Raw genomic sequence first — 15,907 nt, forward strand, 5'->3', positions numbered from 1 at the left:
TATATATAGTTATACATTTCTATAGTGTAGTATAAATAAAACAAACAAACAAACAAACCCATCTATTAAATTTAAGCCAATCAACGGTGTAGTTGTTGTTGTTGTAAGGCGGGCTATTGAGGTTCCTCTCCCAGTTCAGCCAATCACCGGTCTTGCTCTGCTTCTTCTGCTCCTGCTTCTATATGGATTTCATCCAATCAGCGGTCTCCTTTGCTGGCCTTTTGCTGTTGAACTGCAGAGTGGTGAAAGCTGGCCAGAAAAAAGCACGCATTAGTTTATGTTTTGTTTTGCACTAATATTTATATATATGTATGGATTCAGTTCAGGATGACTAAAAGTAGCAAACATAGCAAAGGTATAGTTTTTTGGATTATTTATTGAATAGATGCAGGAGTTTTGTTTAGCATTGAATCTCTGCGTGGATTGTTAGCATTAGCTGGTTAGCTCAGTTTATTCTGTAGTGGCAGGACTTTTATTATAAGAACTATTTTTATGATGCTCTTATCTGGCTAAATAAGAACCATGGGCGTTGTACCGATTGCACTGTATTTATTTATTTATTTATTTAGGAAGAGAGACTTCAGTCTTGCCTGAATGAATAATTCATTGTGTTGTGTTTTGAATTGCTGTTTATTTTTAAGGGTTATATTATTATTATTATTATTATTATTATGAAGATATTTATGACTTTTTTTTTCAAGAAGCTGATGTGCTTAAATTTATTTATTTATTTATTTGATTGTTTATTTATTTTGGGGTGGTTCTAGACCCTATATCCCTAGGTCTTAATACACCACGTGACTTAATAGGCCACGTGACTGAACCACATGGTGCCCTGCCCACTTTCCCCATAACCACTTCTTTTACATCTTTACATGCAGTTGCCTGCTGACCCTGATGCCGCCACATGGATCCTGGTGGAAGTGATCTGGAGTCAAGTCTGCCTCAGACTGAGAACCCCTGCCTTATTGTCGAAGACTCTCAGCCTGACAGTGTGGCCTTGGAAGACGACCCTGACAGCAGTTACCGTGCCCTGCTCTCCCGCCGCCTTTCCAACCTCCAGCCAACTTCCCACAGCCCGGTGCTGGTGAGATCTCCCACATCACCCATTCATTCATTATTACCAATTGTTGTTGGTTTAAGAGATTCTTTTTTTGTCCAGGAACTGATTGCCTCTCCTTCTAAAGGCAGATGCACTGAAAGTGACTGCCAGACTGAAAAGAGTAACAGTGTACCAGAGGCTGGTATGCGATTATTAATCTGTCTTTATAATTGCTACATCAGATTGATACAGTTTACAGAGTCTTTTTTTAAAATTTATTTATTTATTTTTTACATTAGACCGTTGTCCATCTAATCTGAGTTCAGCAGCTGAAGAGCATAGTCAAGTATTTGAAGTTTGCTCCCTTTCTAATACAAAAAGGTATTTCCAGATAAATGCTTGTAATGAAACTTTTTTTTTTTCTTCTTCAATGTTACAGCCTTAATGTTATTTTATTGTTATTGTTGTTCTTTGTACAGAAGTAACCAAGAGGCCATGGAGTCTGGGGCTGATTCCACCACTCACTGTGTACAATCAGACGGTGAGTTAAAAATGTTATGTTATTTTATTATGATTTATTATTATTATTATTATTATTATTATTATTATTTAATATTTTTTATATTTAATATTTTAATGTTATTTTATAGTAAGTGGTGGGTCCCCCCCTTTCTATTCTTTCTTCTTTTGACCAAGCTAAGTTCTGTTATTTTCTGTGTGTGTGTTCAGAGGGAATGTCTGAGTTTGGCCTCCTGGAGCTGTCAGAGAGTCAGGGAGTAAATATCGAGAGAGAGAATATAGAGAGTGATGATGAGGATGTAGAGGAGACACCTGTCAACCTCCAGCCATCAGACAGCCAGAAAACAGCCAACCAAAGTAAACTAAATCTTCAATACTTTCATGTACACCACTTTATCCTTTAACCTCACTGACTTTCTCAAATTCCCTTTTTCTGTGCTTATCAGCTGGATTGAAAAGCTCTTCTAGGGCATCGGATAGTCAAGATGACAGCTTTAGAAAGTAAGCTGTGGATCAGAAACACACAGAATTAATGATTTGGTCCCATATCTGGTTTGTTGTGTTAAGGTTTTTCTTTCTCTCTCTTTAGGCCAGAGGTGAGCTCCAGCAGTGCCTCGGTGCCTCAGAGGAGAGAAGGCAGAGAGCTGAGTGTCCAGGACATACTCCACTCACGGGTCTCTAAGGCTGAAGAGGCTGAAGATCAGGAACTTTTGTCATCCCAGGATGATCTTTTTGATGGAGAGAAAAATGGTGAGAGTCAGTAAGATATCTTTTGAGACAACCTTGATAATGTGGGATTTTATTAAAAAAAATTTTTGTAAATTTTTAAATAATCAAATAAGTAAAAAAAAATCTTTATTATATAATAATCACTATTCTGCACATTTAACTAACTAGTATAAATCATGATGTAATTTTAAATGAAAATTGTTGTATTTAATTAGACACAAAATGGAAGCATTTTCATTCGTGCTCTAAGACTTTTGGACCCCACCAGTTTTTATTTATTTTTTTATATTATTTTACAATTTATATTCCATAGGTGATTTGAAATCCTTCACTACGCTTTTTTTCTCACACGGATTTTGATTTATTTTTTTTATCTAAGCGTTGCGTTCTACAGCAACCAGCAAGTGAAATTTAAGGGACCTAGTATACATCTTCATCAATATGTGTTTTATAATTCACACTCTCTTTAATTCATAATGTTTTTCCCCCCAGGCTCTAAGGTTGACAGCACAGTAGCAGTGATTGAGAATCAGCAGCAGCAGGACCCTACATGCACGCCTGCTGACCTCCGCCTGCTGCATCTGTCTGGTCATAGAACATTGGTGCACGAGAGCCAGTAAGCTAAACTTAATCTAGTGCTGGTCATGGTATTCTGGTGCCTTTTATACATTCTCATGAACATAAATGATTTATACTAACTTTACATTCTCTTTTTTTGTGCAACAGGCAGTCTGTTGGTTTTGTGGCAGCCACCCAGGAGAACCTGAGTCAAACACCGCATATTGTCCCTGATTCACCCACAGGACAGGAGAACGAGCAAGGTAAGACTTCAGATATGGAGACAGGTTTAGATACCGAGACACAAGATTTAAGAAAGAAACCCTGATCTCTAACCACCGTCCTTATAAATCTTATTTCAGATTTTAACGAGGCTGCAGAACCAGCAAAAGAAACATCTGGGACGCAAAATGACCAAGCACAAAAAGGGCAGGAAGAACCAATGGATGTGGATCCTGCCCCAAAGCCCACAGAGTCCAATGTAGTATCCCAGAATTCCCCCAATGTTGCCTTTGAGAAAAGCCTGTCCTTGCCAACACAGCCTGAACTTTCACATGTAAGAATGATCATTTAATCAATCATTTGCAATATTTTTCTTAATTACATACATGACTTTCAGAGCTGCTGAGAATTAAATGTTGTGGTATAAAATCTATTAGCTTTTTTTCATTCACTAACACATGCTATTAATCCCAAATAGGATGTTTTTGTGCCTACACCATCTTTGGAATCTGGTGTCTGCAGTCCAGGTCCAGAGGCTTTGAAGAAAAAGGAAGCACCAAAAGAAAGTCCGTCTACAATCATCGACGCAGATGCACTTGAACAACCTGCTGGCAGCTCGTCTTCTCAAGTGGCTACATGTTTCCAGTTGGAGCTGGACACGGAAAATAGCGTTTTCGATAAGAAAACTCAAGCATTCCCTGAGGATGATGACAGTCAGGCCACACAGATTGAGGAAATTCAAGGGCCTGTAGGAGAGGGTGAGAAAGATTGTGGTGTCCCTGTGCAGCACAATGAGAAAACGGACAAAAGCAGCATGGATTGTGGCCTTAATAATGCTGCTAATTTACAAGGAATTTCCCATGGGCCTGACCTGAAAACCACAGAAAATGAAGAATGTTCCTCTCAAAAGATGTCCTCACAGTCTTCAAAGGGGCAGAACTGGCAAATAAATGATAGTGTGGCTAAATCTCAGGAGATTTCCAACACTGCAGCCTCTCAGAAGATGAATGAAATGGATTTGGGGAAAGACCTGACCTTGAGTGGTTGCTCACAAAGCAAAGAACAGTCAGGGAGACCAACTAGCACATCTCCTGTTCCATCTCAGTCAAAATCCCAATCAGTCATATGTTCTCACAGTAATCCTCCAGGTGAAGGAGAACAGGAAGCTGATGGTGACCAAAGACCGAGCCAATCCATCTCTCAAAGTCACCAACCTAACTTGAGTATCAGCAACACTAAGGATGTTGATGAGGAAGATGATGACAAAATGGATGAAGGAGCGCTACAGAGCACGAGCAGGAACGAAGGCCCTGGATTCCACCTGGAGCACTCTCGGAGCCAGATCGGTTCTCCAGAGCCGATGGAGGACGAAGGGGAAGTCGCCCAACATGCAGGCAGCAAGGACGAGGAGAGCCTCAGTGTCATAGTCCTGGACGAGAGCGAGAGAGTCTCTCAGGAGCGACGGAGTATTGAGAGGTCACCGGTGTTCAGAAGTTCCTCACAGCCTCTCGTTGTCTCCCCGAAGGAGAAATTTAAGCCTGGCAAAAAAGTCACAGGCTCCCAGCCAAACAGCTCAGGCCAGAGTTTGCAGGTGGCCACTAAAACTGGTGCCAGTAACACACAAGCGAGTGATGGAGCACCCAGTGGAGGATCAGAAGTCCTGAGTACAGCCAACAAAAGCCTGAGTGACAGCTCTGGAGGTAGGGTAATAAATACAGAATTACTGAGGCTAAAATCGCTATTCATTATAACAAGATCCACAAGCAAAATGTTAGGGATCAACAATGCGAACAAAATGTAGCAAACTATGAGAGAAATCAAATGTTACTGTTTTTGTCCTTTCACTTTTTATGCCTTTTGCCAGTAGATGATGGCGGCGTTGTTTTGTCTGTCCACAGTTCTCATTAGAGCTATATGATTAGTGGGTGAATGTTTGTTTAGCGGATTAAGATAGAATTAATATCGTAAACAGCAGACGATTAGATTTTTGGATTGATCCAGACAATGACGTAGTGAAGCAGCTGACAGTATTGATTCAGTATTTTCCTCCATGTTTGCACTGTATTCAAAGGATATTTACAAATGAAAAAGGATTAGACTTGTTGACAGCAGAGGTCTGCTGAAGACAACATTGGCATCATTATGGGATGGATTTTGTCGTTTGTATCGTGGCCATAGACATCACTACAATTTCTTGTTGATTAGACATTTAACCCATTTTCTAGCTTTCTCTCTAAGACTTATGAAGAAAAAAAACGGGCCTGAAATAAGTTGAAGGTTAAAGTTAAAATTTAGTAACCTACTAAATTCTCACAGTTTATACGGTTGAGATGATCCACATGCTGTGTAATAAATACAAAAGCAAAATATGTGGACGTGCAGGCTATTAGTATATTTATTAATATATACATGCTGACATTTTTGGGCCCCTGAGCAAGGCCCTTAACCCTTAATTGCTCAGCTAAATAAATGCGATTATAAATGAGAACTGTATTTTTAGATTTAAATACTTCCTATGATGCTGAAGTTCTTAATTCTTTTAATCTGTATTGATTAAGTGTTGAAGTAGATGAACTGATTCTGCCTCGTTTTCCATTAAGGTTTTTCAATAAATCTAAATACTTAGATTAGACTGAATACTTATCTTGCTCGTTTTGCTCTTCAGATCTTCCATTTCACTTCACACTTCCCAGAGAAGGAGAGCTGATCGGGCCTTCAGCGAGCGCAACTCCTCCAAACGTCAGGCAGCTAAAGAACACGCCGCTCCACAGCACTCCTATCGGTGGGCGTCCCTGTTGTATGACGTTGTAACAGCTGTTTGAACATCATGTATATAAATTCTGTAGGAAGACTCAGGAAGTGTTATTTCTTCACGACCCTTTCTGTAATTTTTCATATTACCGATTGACATTTTTGAATGTTACAGAAACTAGTATATTCCGTGAGAGGACAGAGGCCGACGCCACCCGCGAGACGACAGTGGCTGCCAGCGAGATCTCAGTCGAGGAGAGTGGTGAAGGAGAGGCGCTGTCAGCACAGGGGGGTGATGGGAAACTAAGTCTCAGAATGAAGGTGGTGACTCCTGTAGAAGACGGCAGCTCAGGGTCTGAGCGTTTCAGCCTACAAAGTAAGAACTTGAAATCTCATCTGTCTCCATTACCAAGTGTATCAGATTCTAAATATTACACCTAGATCTAAATAAATACTCATTATGAATGTAGGAATGTTTGCCTCCTTTCTTTAAGGATGAGCAGAATTGGCTTTATTGTCGCTACTGTTTAAAATTCGCTGACTTTTGGAAATGTCTCAACAGAACCGTCCTTATCAGATGAGGAAGGCTCAGTTTCCAAGGCTACCGCTGTTGCCAAGGCTGTAACCAGGTAACGTCTGGTGGTTGCTATGTGAGAAAGAGCGTGTGTGTGTGTGTGTGTCAGAGAGATTGGATGCCAGATTTCCAGTCTCATTGCTGCTGATTCATCGTCACTTACATTTACGGCACATTTCTACAAAAAGCTCTCGATTATTCATACACAGCCTGTGGTGTTCTCTATCGGGAAGATTCATGATTTGAAAAATAGCTAAATAAAATAAAAAATAATACTTGGAAAATATTTTAATGGAATTGAAAACATACTACTTAAGTAAAGGATTTCTATTTCAAATCTTGTATGAGAAATCTATTTTCTAATGAACCCTACTCTTGTTTGCTCCATCACCTCAGCCCTCAATCCATCTTTACTCGTGTCCGTGAGGTTCACAAGCAGCTACAGGTGGAGGATGAAGAGAAGGAGCCCAGTGATCTGTCAGTCAGGTGCTGCTGCTCATCCTGCACACACACATGTTACCTGTTCAACCTTTCTTTGCTTTATTTTATCACCTCAGCACATGAACTTACATTATTGCTGCATTAATGTTGCTTATGTGCTGATGGTGGGTTGTGTTGTATAAGACATGTGGATATGAAAAGCTACAGGTTTTCTTTGTGATTCTCATCCTGCTGTCTGGAGTCTGCCTGACCTTGGCAGTTTTTGGAGGTGTTATAAATAGAGCTCCCTTGGTATAGGGTATTTCTGGAGACCAGTAAATTGGTTTCACAGTGCCCTGTTTGCTTAGAATGATGGTGCGTGCCCTACTTACACTACCTCGTGGGGCGGGCGTACTCTGAATTCTGAGTCTGTAGACAAACGTGGAAAAGGGATTTGATTCTAGTTTTTGGGCTATTAATAGTTTTTAGCAATCTCGCATCATTTGAGCTGCTTCTCAAGTACGTGACAAATATTAAGAAGGTACCTACGGAATATACATTTCATCTAAAAGACAAGATTTTGAGGCTACGGTGTTGGTAAACAAATGTTTTTCTTCAGGTTCAGTCAGTTTGAGGTTCAGAGATAGCTGGTGTTGTGTTTCCCTGGTCTGGCCTCTTATCATTTTGTAATAACTAATGTAATCAGAGTAGTTTGGGGTAATAAAAAAAAAAAAGAGCTTTAGTAATAAACTTTGCAATCCTTTGAACTTGCTGTCCATTTTATTGAATCAGCTGTAGGATCTGACCTAAAGATCTAAAACCTACAATCTGTGTAGGTTTTAAAAGCCGGCTACCAGGCTTTAATCAGGCAAATGGGGGTTTTTAGTATGATGTGTAGTCTTCTGTTATGATTATACGACAGGCTTATCCCATTGAAAAGATAGATAAGAAAAGAATGATTCCAATGAATGACTCAAATGAATGACATGATTGTGTGAGGACATTTTCAATTAGCGTATTTATAGGTTTTTGGATTCTTTATGAGGTTTAACATAGAGATGTGGAGATGTTCTTGTTCCTTTTTAGTACTGTAGATGCACCAGCATTTAGAAAATATTTCACTTTGTGATTCAGCAGATTGTTTTTTTTTATGGTGTAAAATTCTATGTTCAGTATTAATATTGTGAATACTTCAACTCTAGTGTTAACACCACACGCCTGTTGAAGCAGTTTAACTGCATTTACTCTTACTCGTATGCCTTTATCTTTTTCTTTTCCCAGAGCTACTAGACCACTGAGTCAAACTGACCTCCTGAACAGCGAGAACTCTGATTCGGCTCCCGGGCCAGTAGGTAATGGTACGCCAGAGCAGTCGTTACAGCAGACCAACGGCACTGCCATGCACTCTGAGCCTCTGGCTGCGGTACCGTCCTCCACAGCTAAAGAGCATGAAGCTCCTGGTACTTCTGGGCAGTCACCACACAAGTCACTCATAAGCCAGAGAGCTGTGTCTCAGCAATCCATCATGGATTTGTCCTCGAAAGCAAGTCCTCTCAGCAAAGTAAGATTTTCACATAGAATAAGAGTTATTAGGAAAGAAGTAAAGAACAGGGTTAAAACAGTGTATTTTCTGTGTTTTTTTCCTGTTCAGAGAGCCGTATCCCAGCAGACCAGCTTTGATGCGTCTGGACCACAGCTCCCATCAGGCAGGGTAAGTACTTTACTACATACACGATGATCAGATAATCGGCTCTTCTCAAAGAATTCTGCTGATTTATAATGATTAATTATGTTCTGTGTTAAATTATATAATACCATACAGTTTATTGCTTTTAATAAAGAAAACAATTAAAGATGTTTAACATTGTGGTAAAAAAAAAAAAAAAAAAGAAAACAGTTATATGGCAATACTGCGCTCTCTTGTATTTCTTGTATTTTTAGGGGGAGCCAGTCACTCCGACCCGCTCACAGTCAGGTCCTTCTCACCGCAGACACGTCCGCACCATTCAAGAAGTGCGCACTACTATCACTCGCATTATTACTGACGTGTACTACGAAGACGGCAGGGAGGTGGACCGTAAGGTTGTTGAGGTGAGTTCACTCTTTACCCTTTATGTTCTATAGAGAGAACATGTCCGGGGCTGATGGAAAGTCAGAACGATGCTCTAAAATCATAATGTATCCATTTCTTCTCCAGGAGACTGAGGAGCCAGTGGTGGATCGCTGCGTCATGGACAGCGACATTTCTCCCTCACGTACTGGAAGCTCCATGACCTCAGGAGACCTGGCTGATGTGAGCTCGCTTTCGTCCAAGGCTGCGTCTCACTTCAGCTCCAGCGGGACCAGCAGTGGAGGTCCAGCTCCCAGCAGGTTGACCGACTTCATCATGCCTCCCAACCGAGGCGCGAAGCCTGGCAGGTGAGTCACTGTGGAGTCTGTTTTGTGGCCTCTGCATGACCCTCCTTTTTAATTATAATACTATTCATTAATACTATTACTTTCTAATGAAAGTCGCGTACATGCACTGGATTTAATTATGTGGCTGCCACTGTTGGGCCCCTGAGCAAGGCCCTTAACCCTCAATTGCTCGGCTATATAAAAATGAGATAATGTAAAATGTAATTAGGAATAATATATACATCTCAAGTTGCATGTGAATTAATCTCTTCTCAGAGGCAATGTGGCACATTCATGTCTCACTATCAGAATTGGCAGTGCTACAGAATTACATTAGTTTCCTTCAGTTTGATATGTTTATGGTAATCCCAAAGCATGTACACCACTTTCAGTACCACTTAATTCTTCCAGTCTTGCTCCCTCTCTCTCTCTCACACACACACACCATTTCAAGAGAACACTCATGGCCTGTACAGCTATTTCCCCACTGCTGCTGCTACACACTTGCTGGCTGAGGGCGTGTCTTTTGACCGCTTCGTCTGTGTGTGTGTGTATGTTCTCAGCCCCAGGCGAGGGGGTAGACAGGTAGTGGGGTCAGAGCTAACAGGGGTTTGGGGTTCTTTGTCCACTGCCCCGCTGAGCCCCAGAGGCCACGGGCGTCGAGGAAGACCCCCCTCACGTGGTCCACTGTCCAGGTGAGGGCTCACAGACTCCATGTACATAATTCTGTATGTAAACTCCTCTGAAACCTGATGGCAATGGTAGAATTTCATCCAAATGTTAAGAGAAAACAAAGGAACTGCTGATATGCTTAAATACAATAATTTTTGTAATTCCATCCGTTTATTAATATCAAATGGAATACCAAAATCATAAGGTCTTATTATAGTTTGCAAATATAGTTTGCTGTAAAAAGAAAAAATTCTAATAATAAATCTAGCACTTCAGCAATAATTTATATTTTCCATCAAAAAAAATTGAAGCAAATAAAACATCCCAAAATAAAATTTGTCATGCATTTTAATTAGCAATGAAAGAGATCATAAGGGTCTTTTTCCTTTGATTTTTTTTATGACGTTGTAATAAGGTATTTTTCAGATATCTGGTGTTCCTTTTATAATTTTCTTCTGTGTAATCAAAAAGTGAAAACATGTGGATGAAAACTTCTACTCTTAACATCCTTTGAAATTAGTTCCCTTTTTTTCAAATTCTTACTAACCCTTCTGCCTGCAAAAACTCTTGGTAGTAAGTCTAATGTATTTATGATACGTGTTCATGACTTTTTATCTCGCTGATTGTTGCTGCTGCTCTCACTCAGAGGTGGAAGGTCAGCTCAGAGAGGAGGTGCTCACGGCCCAACCGTGTCTTCGTCAGAAGACGAGCATCTCGCTCGTACAAATGCCCGCATCCCCTCTAGTCGTTTGGATGCACTGAACACCACGTCCCCTGAGAACAGTGCAGGGAGCGGCAGCAGCTTCGTTGGACTGCGTGTGATGGCCAAGTGGTCATCCAATTCATTTTTCTACTCTGGGACCATTACTCGAGACCTGGGAGAGAACCGTTTTCGCCTACTGTTTGACGACAATCAGGAGTGTGAGGCGCAGGGGAAGGACATCCTGCTGTGTGATCCCATTCCGCTGGAGGCCGAGGTCACGGCCCTGACTGAGGAGGAGTACTTTAACACAGGTAAGAGACTGGAGTACATGGATAAAACCATGACCTTGTTCATGTTCCTCAGTGTGTTGCCCTGAGCCCCATTAAATAAACAGTAAAAGATAAATGTTTGTGTGTATGCATTTTGCTGACAGGTATAGTGAAGGCACACAAACGTCAAGGTGCCGAGTTGCTGTACTGCATAGAGAAAGATGGACAGAGCACATGGTATTGCAGGACTGCAGTGATCCTCACCATGGAGCAGGGAAGCCGCCTGAGGGAACAATATGGCCTCGGGCCTTACGAACCTTCTACGCCTCAGAACATGGCGTCCGATATCAGCCTCGGTGTGTCCCTCTATTCATCTCATAGTTCTTTTGAAGATGAGCAGTTTATAGACATGTATATAGACATATTATAGACAAAAAAAATTGCATGTATTACTGCTGTTAACATTGTTCAGTTAAGGAGCCCATGTGTCCTAACAGTTCATGATCTTCATGTAGATAACCTTGTAGAAGGAAAACGGCGTCGTCGCGGAAATGGGACTGGGCCGGGAACACCAAACAGCAGCTCCACAAACAGCCCAAAAACCCCAGCCAAAAGGAAACTTACAAGCTCCACAGAGGACGAGAAGACACCAGCGAAGAGAGGGCGCAGAGTGGGTGGGGCCAGATTGGGTACGGATGGCATCTGGACAGAGATTAATGACATGCAGCACGAGCAGCGAAGCCTGAACTAAAGACGTTTTTAGAGCTATTTAATAATGGCTGCGTGATTTTTAATTTTTTTTTATTTTTTTATTTTTTTTTACATTTTCTAAAAAATGTTATGAATTGCATTGATCTTACTGTGTATAGCATTATACATTTTAAACTCTTCTTCATAATATGCATTTTAATTACTTTTTTTTAATGATTTTGAAAAACACTGGTTTGGTATCTTGGTGTTTTAACAAACCTCAGATATTTTACATAAATTTGTCATTTACAAGCGTGAATCAAGATCCCCTTTATTGAGTTTGAATGAGCAGCAGATCCTGGATGTTGGTATGTAGATTTTGGGTGCTGTTGGAAAGGCAGGTGGAAAGGTTGTGTGTGTGTGTGTGTGTGTGCGCGCGCGCACGTGTGCTCACGGTGGTGGCTCATTTTTATTTTGCATGCTTCAATGCAATGGAATAATTCTGAATATGGTGTATGGGTTTCTAGTGTTCATTAGAAAGAAATGGCTCACTAATTTACACAATTTTCTACTTAAAAACCTAAGTAGGTTGGTGTTTGATGTTTTTGCTTCTTTGTGTACAATCGCTTTGAAACTAATATGGCTAACAAGTAAAGGATGTCCGTCTCACCCAAAATCTATTCCATTAGTACATTCTCAAATCTTTATATACAACACTAATAAGTTTTAAATGAAACGTTATTGCCTCATTACATGATCATATACCTTTCTTCCTGAAGTTAGAAGCTTATTGAAGCCATTGTATTGCATTATCACACTTAAGCTTAGCAAACTGATTTCTGCTAAATTATTTATTACAAAATTTATATTTTAAAGCTCCATAGTGGTGTTTGAAACAAGTATATGAAGACATGGGCATGGATTCATTCAAAAATGTTCATTGAGAGAGACTTGTGAGAGGTGGCTTGTTACACTCGCTTTGAAACTAGACAAAAAGTCAGACACCTTTTTAAGTTAAGAAGAAAATTGTGTAATTAGATTATTCTCTGGACCAATCAGACGATGTATATAACACATATTAATATGTGGGTTTAGGTTTGAAAATGGCTCCATGTGACACCTCTGGGAGTGGAGCTGAGCTGCCTTCTGACCCCAGTGACCTCCTGGTGACGCACGGCCCCCTTCCTGAGAGCACGTCCCTCTTTATGGGCTTCGTCTTCATGCTCACTGCATCCTCTGACAACGACATGAAGTCTAACCAGACCACCAGCGATGCAGAAGAAGGTGAGAAAAGAGACCTGGACTTTATTTATTCCTTCAACCTGTGGACAGTTTGTCAGACTCTCCTTTTTCCTTTTTGACATCAGAATATGTACCAACAGCTCCATATAACAAGCAGTACACTAAGAGGCAGTTGGAGGCTGGTGGAGGAATGATCCTGCCTGAATTCAATGAAGAACAAGTAAGACCTCATTTGTGATTTCTAGTAGTTATTTCTGCAGTATTTGAACTCTACTAAGTTGAAATGTTCCTGTGTGTTCTGTGTTCAGTGTAAAGCAGCGTACCAGAGCCTGTTGATTGCTGATAAGCATTGCCGTACGGAGACGTACCTGCTGTGTGTGGCAGGTGGAGTCCCCTGTGTGTCTCAGATCTGGGTGCGAGACTGCTGTCAAGAGAAGAAGCTGATGAACTACAGGAACTATCTGCTCCCTGCTGGAGTGGGGCCTGAGCAACGAATTATAGAATGGTATTTCAGGGCTTCCTTGTTCTGAAAATGTACTCACTATTAAAAAAAAAAAAAGAAAGAAAGTAAAATTTTAATTAGGGAAGGTGATGTGACAGATATGATAGTTGATATACTGACAGTTAAAGAAAATTTTATGCATGTGAAGCAAGATTAAAATCAAAAGACAAATGTGAACAGGGCCATGTGAGTGTGTTGTAACGCAACTCTGGCTACCTCATACATTTACATTTATAGTATTTGGCAGACTCATTATCCAGAGCGACTTACATTTATCTCATTGAGCAATTGTGGGTTATGGACCGTGCTCAGGAGCCCAGGAGTGGCAGGTTGGTGGCCCCTGGGATTTGAACCTTCCGGTTAGAAGTCCAACACCTTAACCACTTGGCTACCTCATTCCCTACCACATCCTTTTTCCAAACATATAGTGCCATTTTGTTTGATTTCAGTCTTTAAGAATGAACATTCATTCACAATGATTGATTTCATTAGATTTATTTAGCCAACGCTGGGCCCCTGAGCAAGGCCCTCTGACCCTGACCCCCAAAAGCTGGGATGTGTGTTAAAGAATTCTACTGTGCTGTAATTTGTGGCAAGAAAAAAGGCAGCTTATTTATGTGTAAAGTCTTTGCCAATTTTACCTCGCCAATGTAACGCCACGTAATTGAGAGAGAGAGGGGTTTTAATCTAGCCGCTAGATCTAAAAAGATTCATTAATTCAGTGAAACCGATGAAATGATCATGTGAGAAACATTGTACATTGTGTGAGATCTGTTTTGTTCAGCCTCTGAAGTGTTCGTGTTGTCTAATGATGTCACAGACATGATGTCATAGTTCATGTCCTTCCATGAGCAACTACGGTCATGTATGGAATTAATGTAATAGAAAGCTTGTTATCATATCAAACATTATCATACAAAACAGTACAGATTTTTTAACAAGGTTCTTTTCCCACAGGCATGTGCGCTGTACCCCTTTCAAAGCGTTGAAGGTCCTGCTGGTTTCAGAAGAACGTGTGGATTTGTGGACGTCCTTGCTCACCATGTGTGGAGCCGCAAAGGTTCAGCAGCATAAAATAAGCAACAACAGTTCTGGTATGTTCTGCCTGGTCCACTTAAAGGTGGGGTCTCCTTTGTTTGAGAAATGCTTCAGAAAACTGAATCGGGCCGCCAAACAAAACAAAAAAGCAAAACTACTGTGTAGCCAATTAGCAGAAAGGGGCGTGTCTTGTCAATATGGGCGGAGAGAGTGTTCAGTGCGCATGTGTGACATCAGCAGAAAGCGGTTTTAACATTGACATGGAGGATAAAAACAAAGAAAGAAAATGAAGTAAGGCTTACAATAAGGCAACAAGTAGTTCCCGTGTTAATATAGGATCAGCTTTCCAGCGCTGTAGAGAACTGAACGTCTTCCGTGTGAAATGGAGCTAAACTTTTCACGGTACAACACACAGTACTACAAAAACACATTTGTATTACCATAGTATTACTCATTGAGTTCACTTATTGATAAAAATATACCCTCGGTCAGCTGCCCCGACAGGTTTCGCTATAATACTTGTCTGGTGTATGTGTGGGGCGGAGCTATCAAAACAGGGGTGGGACCCATTTGGGTTAGGGGCGTGTTTGTTTTGGTGATTTCAAATGTCAACATTTTCTTTCAAACAACGGAGACTCCACCTTTAAAGATGTTCCACCTGAATTATTTTTCTTCCCTCACAATGTTTTGCATTCCAGACTCTAACTATACAAGTTGTATTTCTGTTAAACATAAATCAAGGGTCTGGTGCGGTCCGTCAATTATATTCCAGACTTCATCTTACCACAGAATTGGGCTGGGACATGTAGAGTAATCCTAACGAAATAAGAAGAACGCTGTGATTGTGTTTCTATGCATGTTCTTCTTATTTTCATGTCCACACAATGCAAATACTGTGCAAGTTAAGATCACAAAACTTTGGACAAGCTCCAGAAAATCAAGCATTTTTGGCTGCAACAATCACAAAAAACTCCTGGAGTTACTGTTCTGGTGTAGATCTGAGAGGATTTGGATTAGGCCACATGAATGTATTTTGTATGTGGGGCTGGGGGTGGATATTAAGTTCAGAACCACATAATACACCTATTTCTGTTCAATTACTTTCACTAGAATTGTAGCCTTGTTCCAAATTACTGATTTTTTTTTTTCAGGGTCAATGAAAGTGTTTAACTTGAAGACATGACTTTGCTTGTAAAGCTTTACATCTAAAGCCATTTCCTTTGTCCTGGTTTGTAGATACTTCAGTAGAGGGGTTTGACTTGGTGGTGTCTGCGTCTCCGTGTCCTGAAGAGGTGCTGAAGTGTGTGATGGCCACAAACACTCCGGTGGTGTCTCTGGAGTGGCTGGTTCAGTGTGTGATCTGTGGAGAACGTCTGGCTTACAGCAGTCAGCCTGAGTATAATCACGATTACTCTTCTTAGGCTCTGTCACTTCTGTGTTTTTTTAACATCCTGTACTGTTTTAGCACCTGCCTGCTTTTACTGTATATAGTTTTAAACTGTTTTTGACATAATAAACTGTGTGTCTCCTTTTTTCCCCCTTGGGATTATTATTTTTTTTTTTAATAATTCAGGTTGTG

At 40.7% G+C, this 15,907-nt stretch overlaps 1 protein-coding gene across 2 annotated transcripts; it reads left to right on the forward strand.

The window, feature by feature from the left end:
• Window positions 1-204: 204 nt before the first annotated feature.
• tp53bp1 (tumor protein p53 binding protein, 1) lies at window positions 205-15,877 on the forward strand. Of its 2 annotated transcripts, XM_060859777.1 has the most exons (29): window positions 205-355; window positions 882-1,087; window positions 1,163-1,244; window positions 1,342-1,423; window positions 1,522-1,583; window positions 1,772-1,918; window positions 2,008-2,062; window positions 2,151-2,311; window positions 2,783-2,906; window positions 3,017-3,111; window positions 3,211-3,404; window positions 3,549-4,770; window positions 5,736-5,852; window positions 5,997-6,197; window positions 6,384-6,450; window positions 6,792-6,881; window positions 8,097-8,376; window positions 8,467-8,526; window positions 8,757-8,906; window positions 9,013-9,233; window positions 9,776-9,907; window positions 10,531-10,898; window positions 11,021-11,212; window positions 11,372-11,545; window positions 12,642-12,830; window positions 12,914-13,008; window positions 13,097-13,293; window positions 14,248-14,384; window positions 15,565-15,877. In XM_060859777.1, the coding sequence occupies exons 2-29, from the start codon at window positions 908-910 to the stop codon at window positions 15,747-15,749; spliced, it is 5,259 nt and encodes a 1,752-aa protein (XP_060715760.1). In that variant the 5' UTR covers window positions 205-355; window positions 882-907; the 3' UTR covers window positions 15,750-15,877. The 2 variants fall into 2 exon arrangements, with proteins under 2 accessions (XP_060715760.1, XP_060715761.1); XM_060859778.1 differs by lacking the exon at window positions 9,776-9,907.
• The last annotated feature ends 30 nt before the right edge of the window (window positions 15,878-15,907 follow it).

The sequence above is a fragment of the Tachysurus vachellii genome, chromosome 23 (assembly GCF_030014155.1).
Source record: "Tachysurus vachellii isolate PV-2020 chromosome 23, HZAU_Pvac_v1, whole genome shotgun sequence".
NCBI lineage: Eukaryota > Metazoa > Chordata > Actinopteri > Siluriformes > Bagridae > Tachysurus > Tachysurus vachellii.

Bases quoted from the DNA above. Each gene is read 5' to 3' on its own strand.
- tp53bp1 (XM_060859777.1), top strand. From the start codon at position 908: ATGGATCCTGGTGGAAGTGATCTGGAGTCAAGTCTGCCTCAGACTGAG. The intron at 8,377-8,466 runs GTAAGATTTTCA...TTTCCTGTTCAG, and splicing joins AAGCAAGTCCTCTCAGCAAA to AGAGCCGTATCCCAGCAGAC. The intron at 9,234-9,775 runs GTGAGTCACTGT...GTATGTTCTCAG, and splicing joins CGAGGCGCGAAGCCTGGCAG to CCCCAGGCGAGGGGGTAGAC.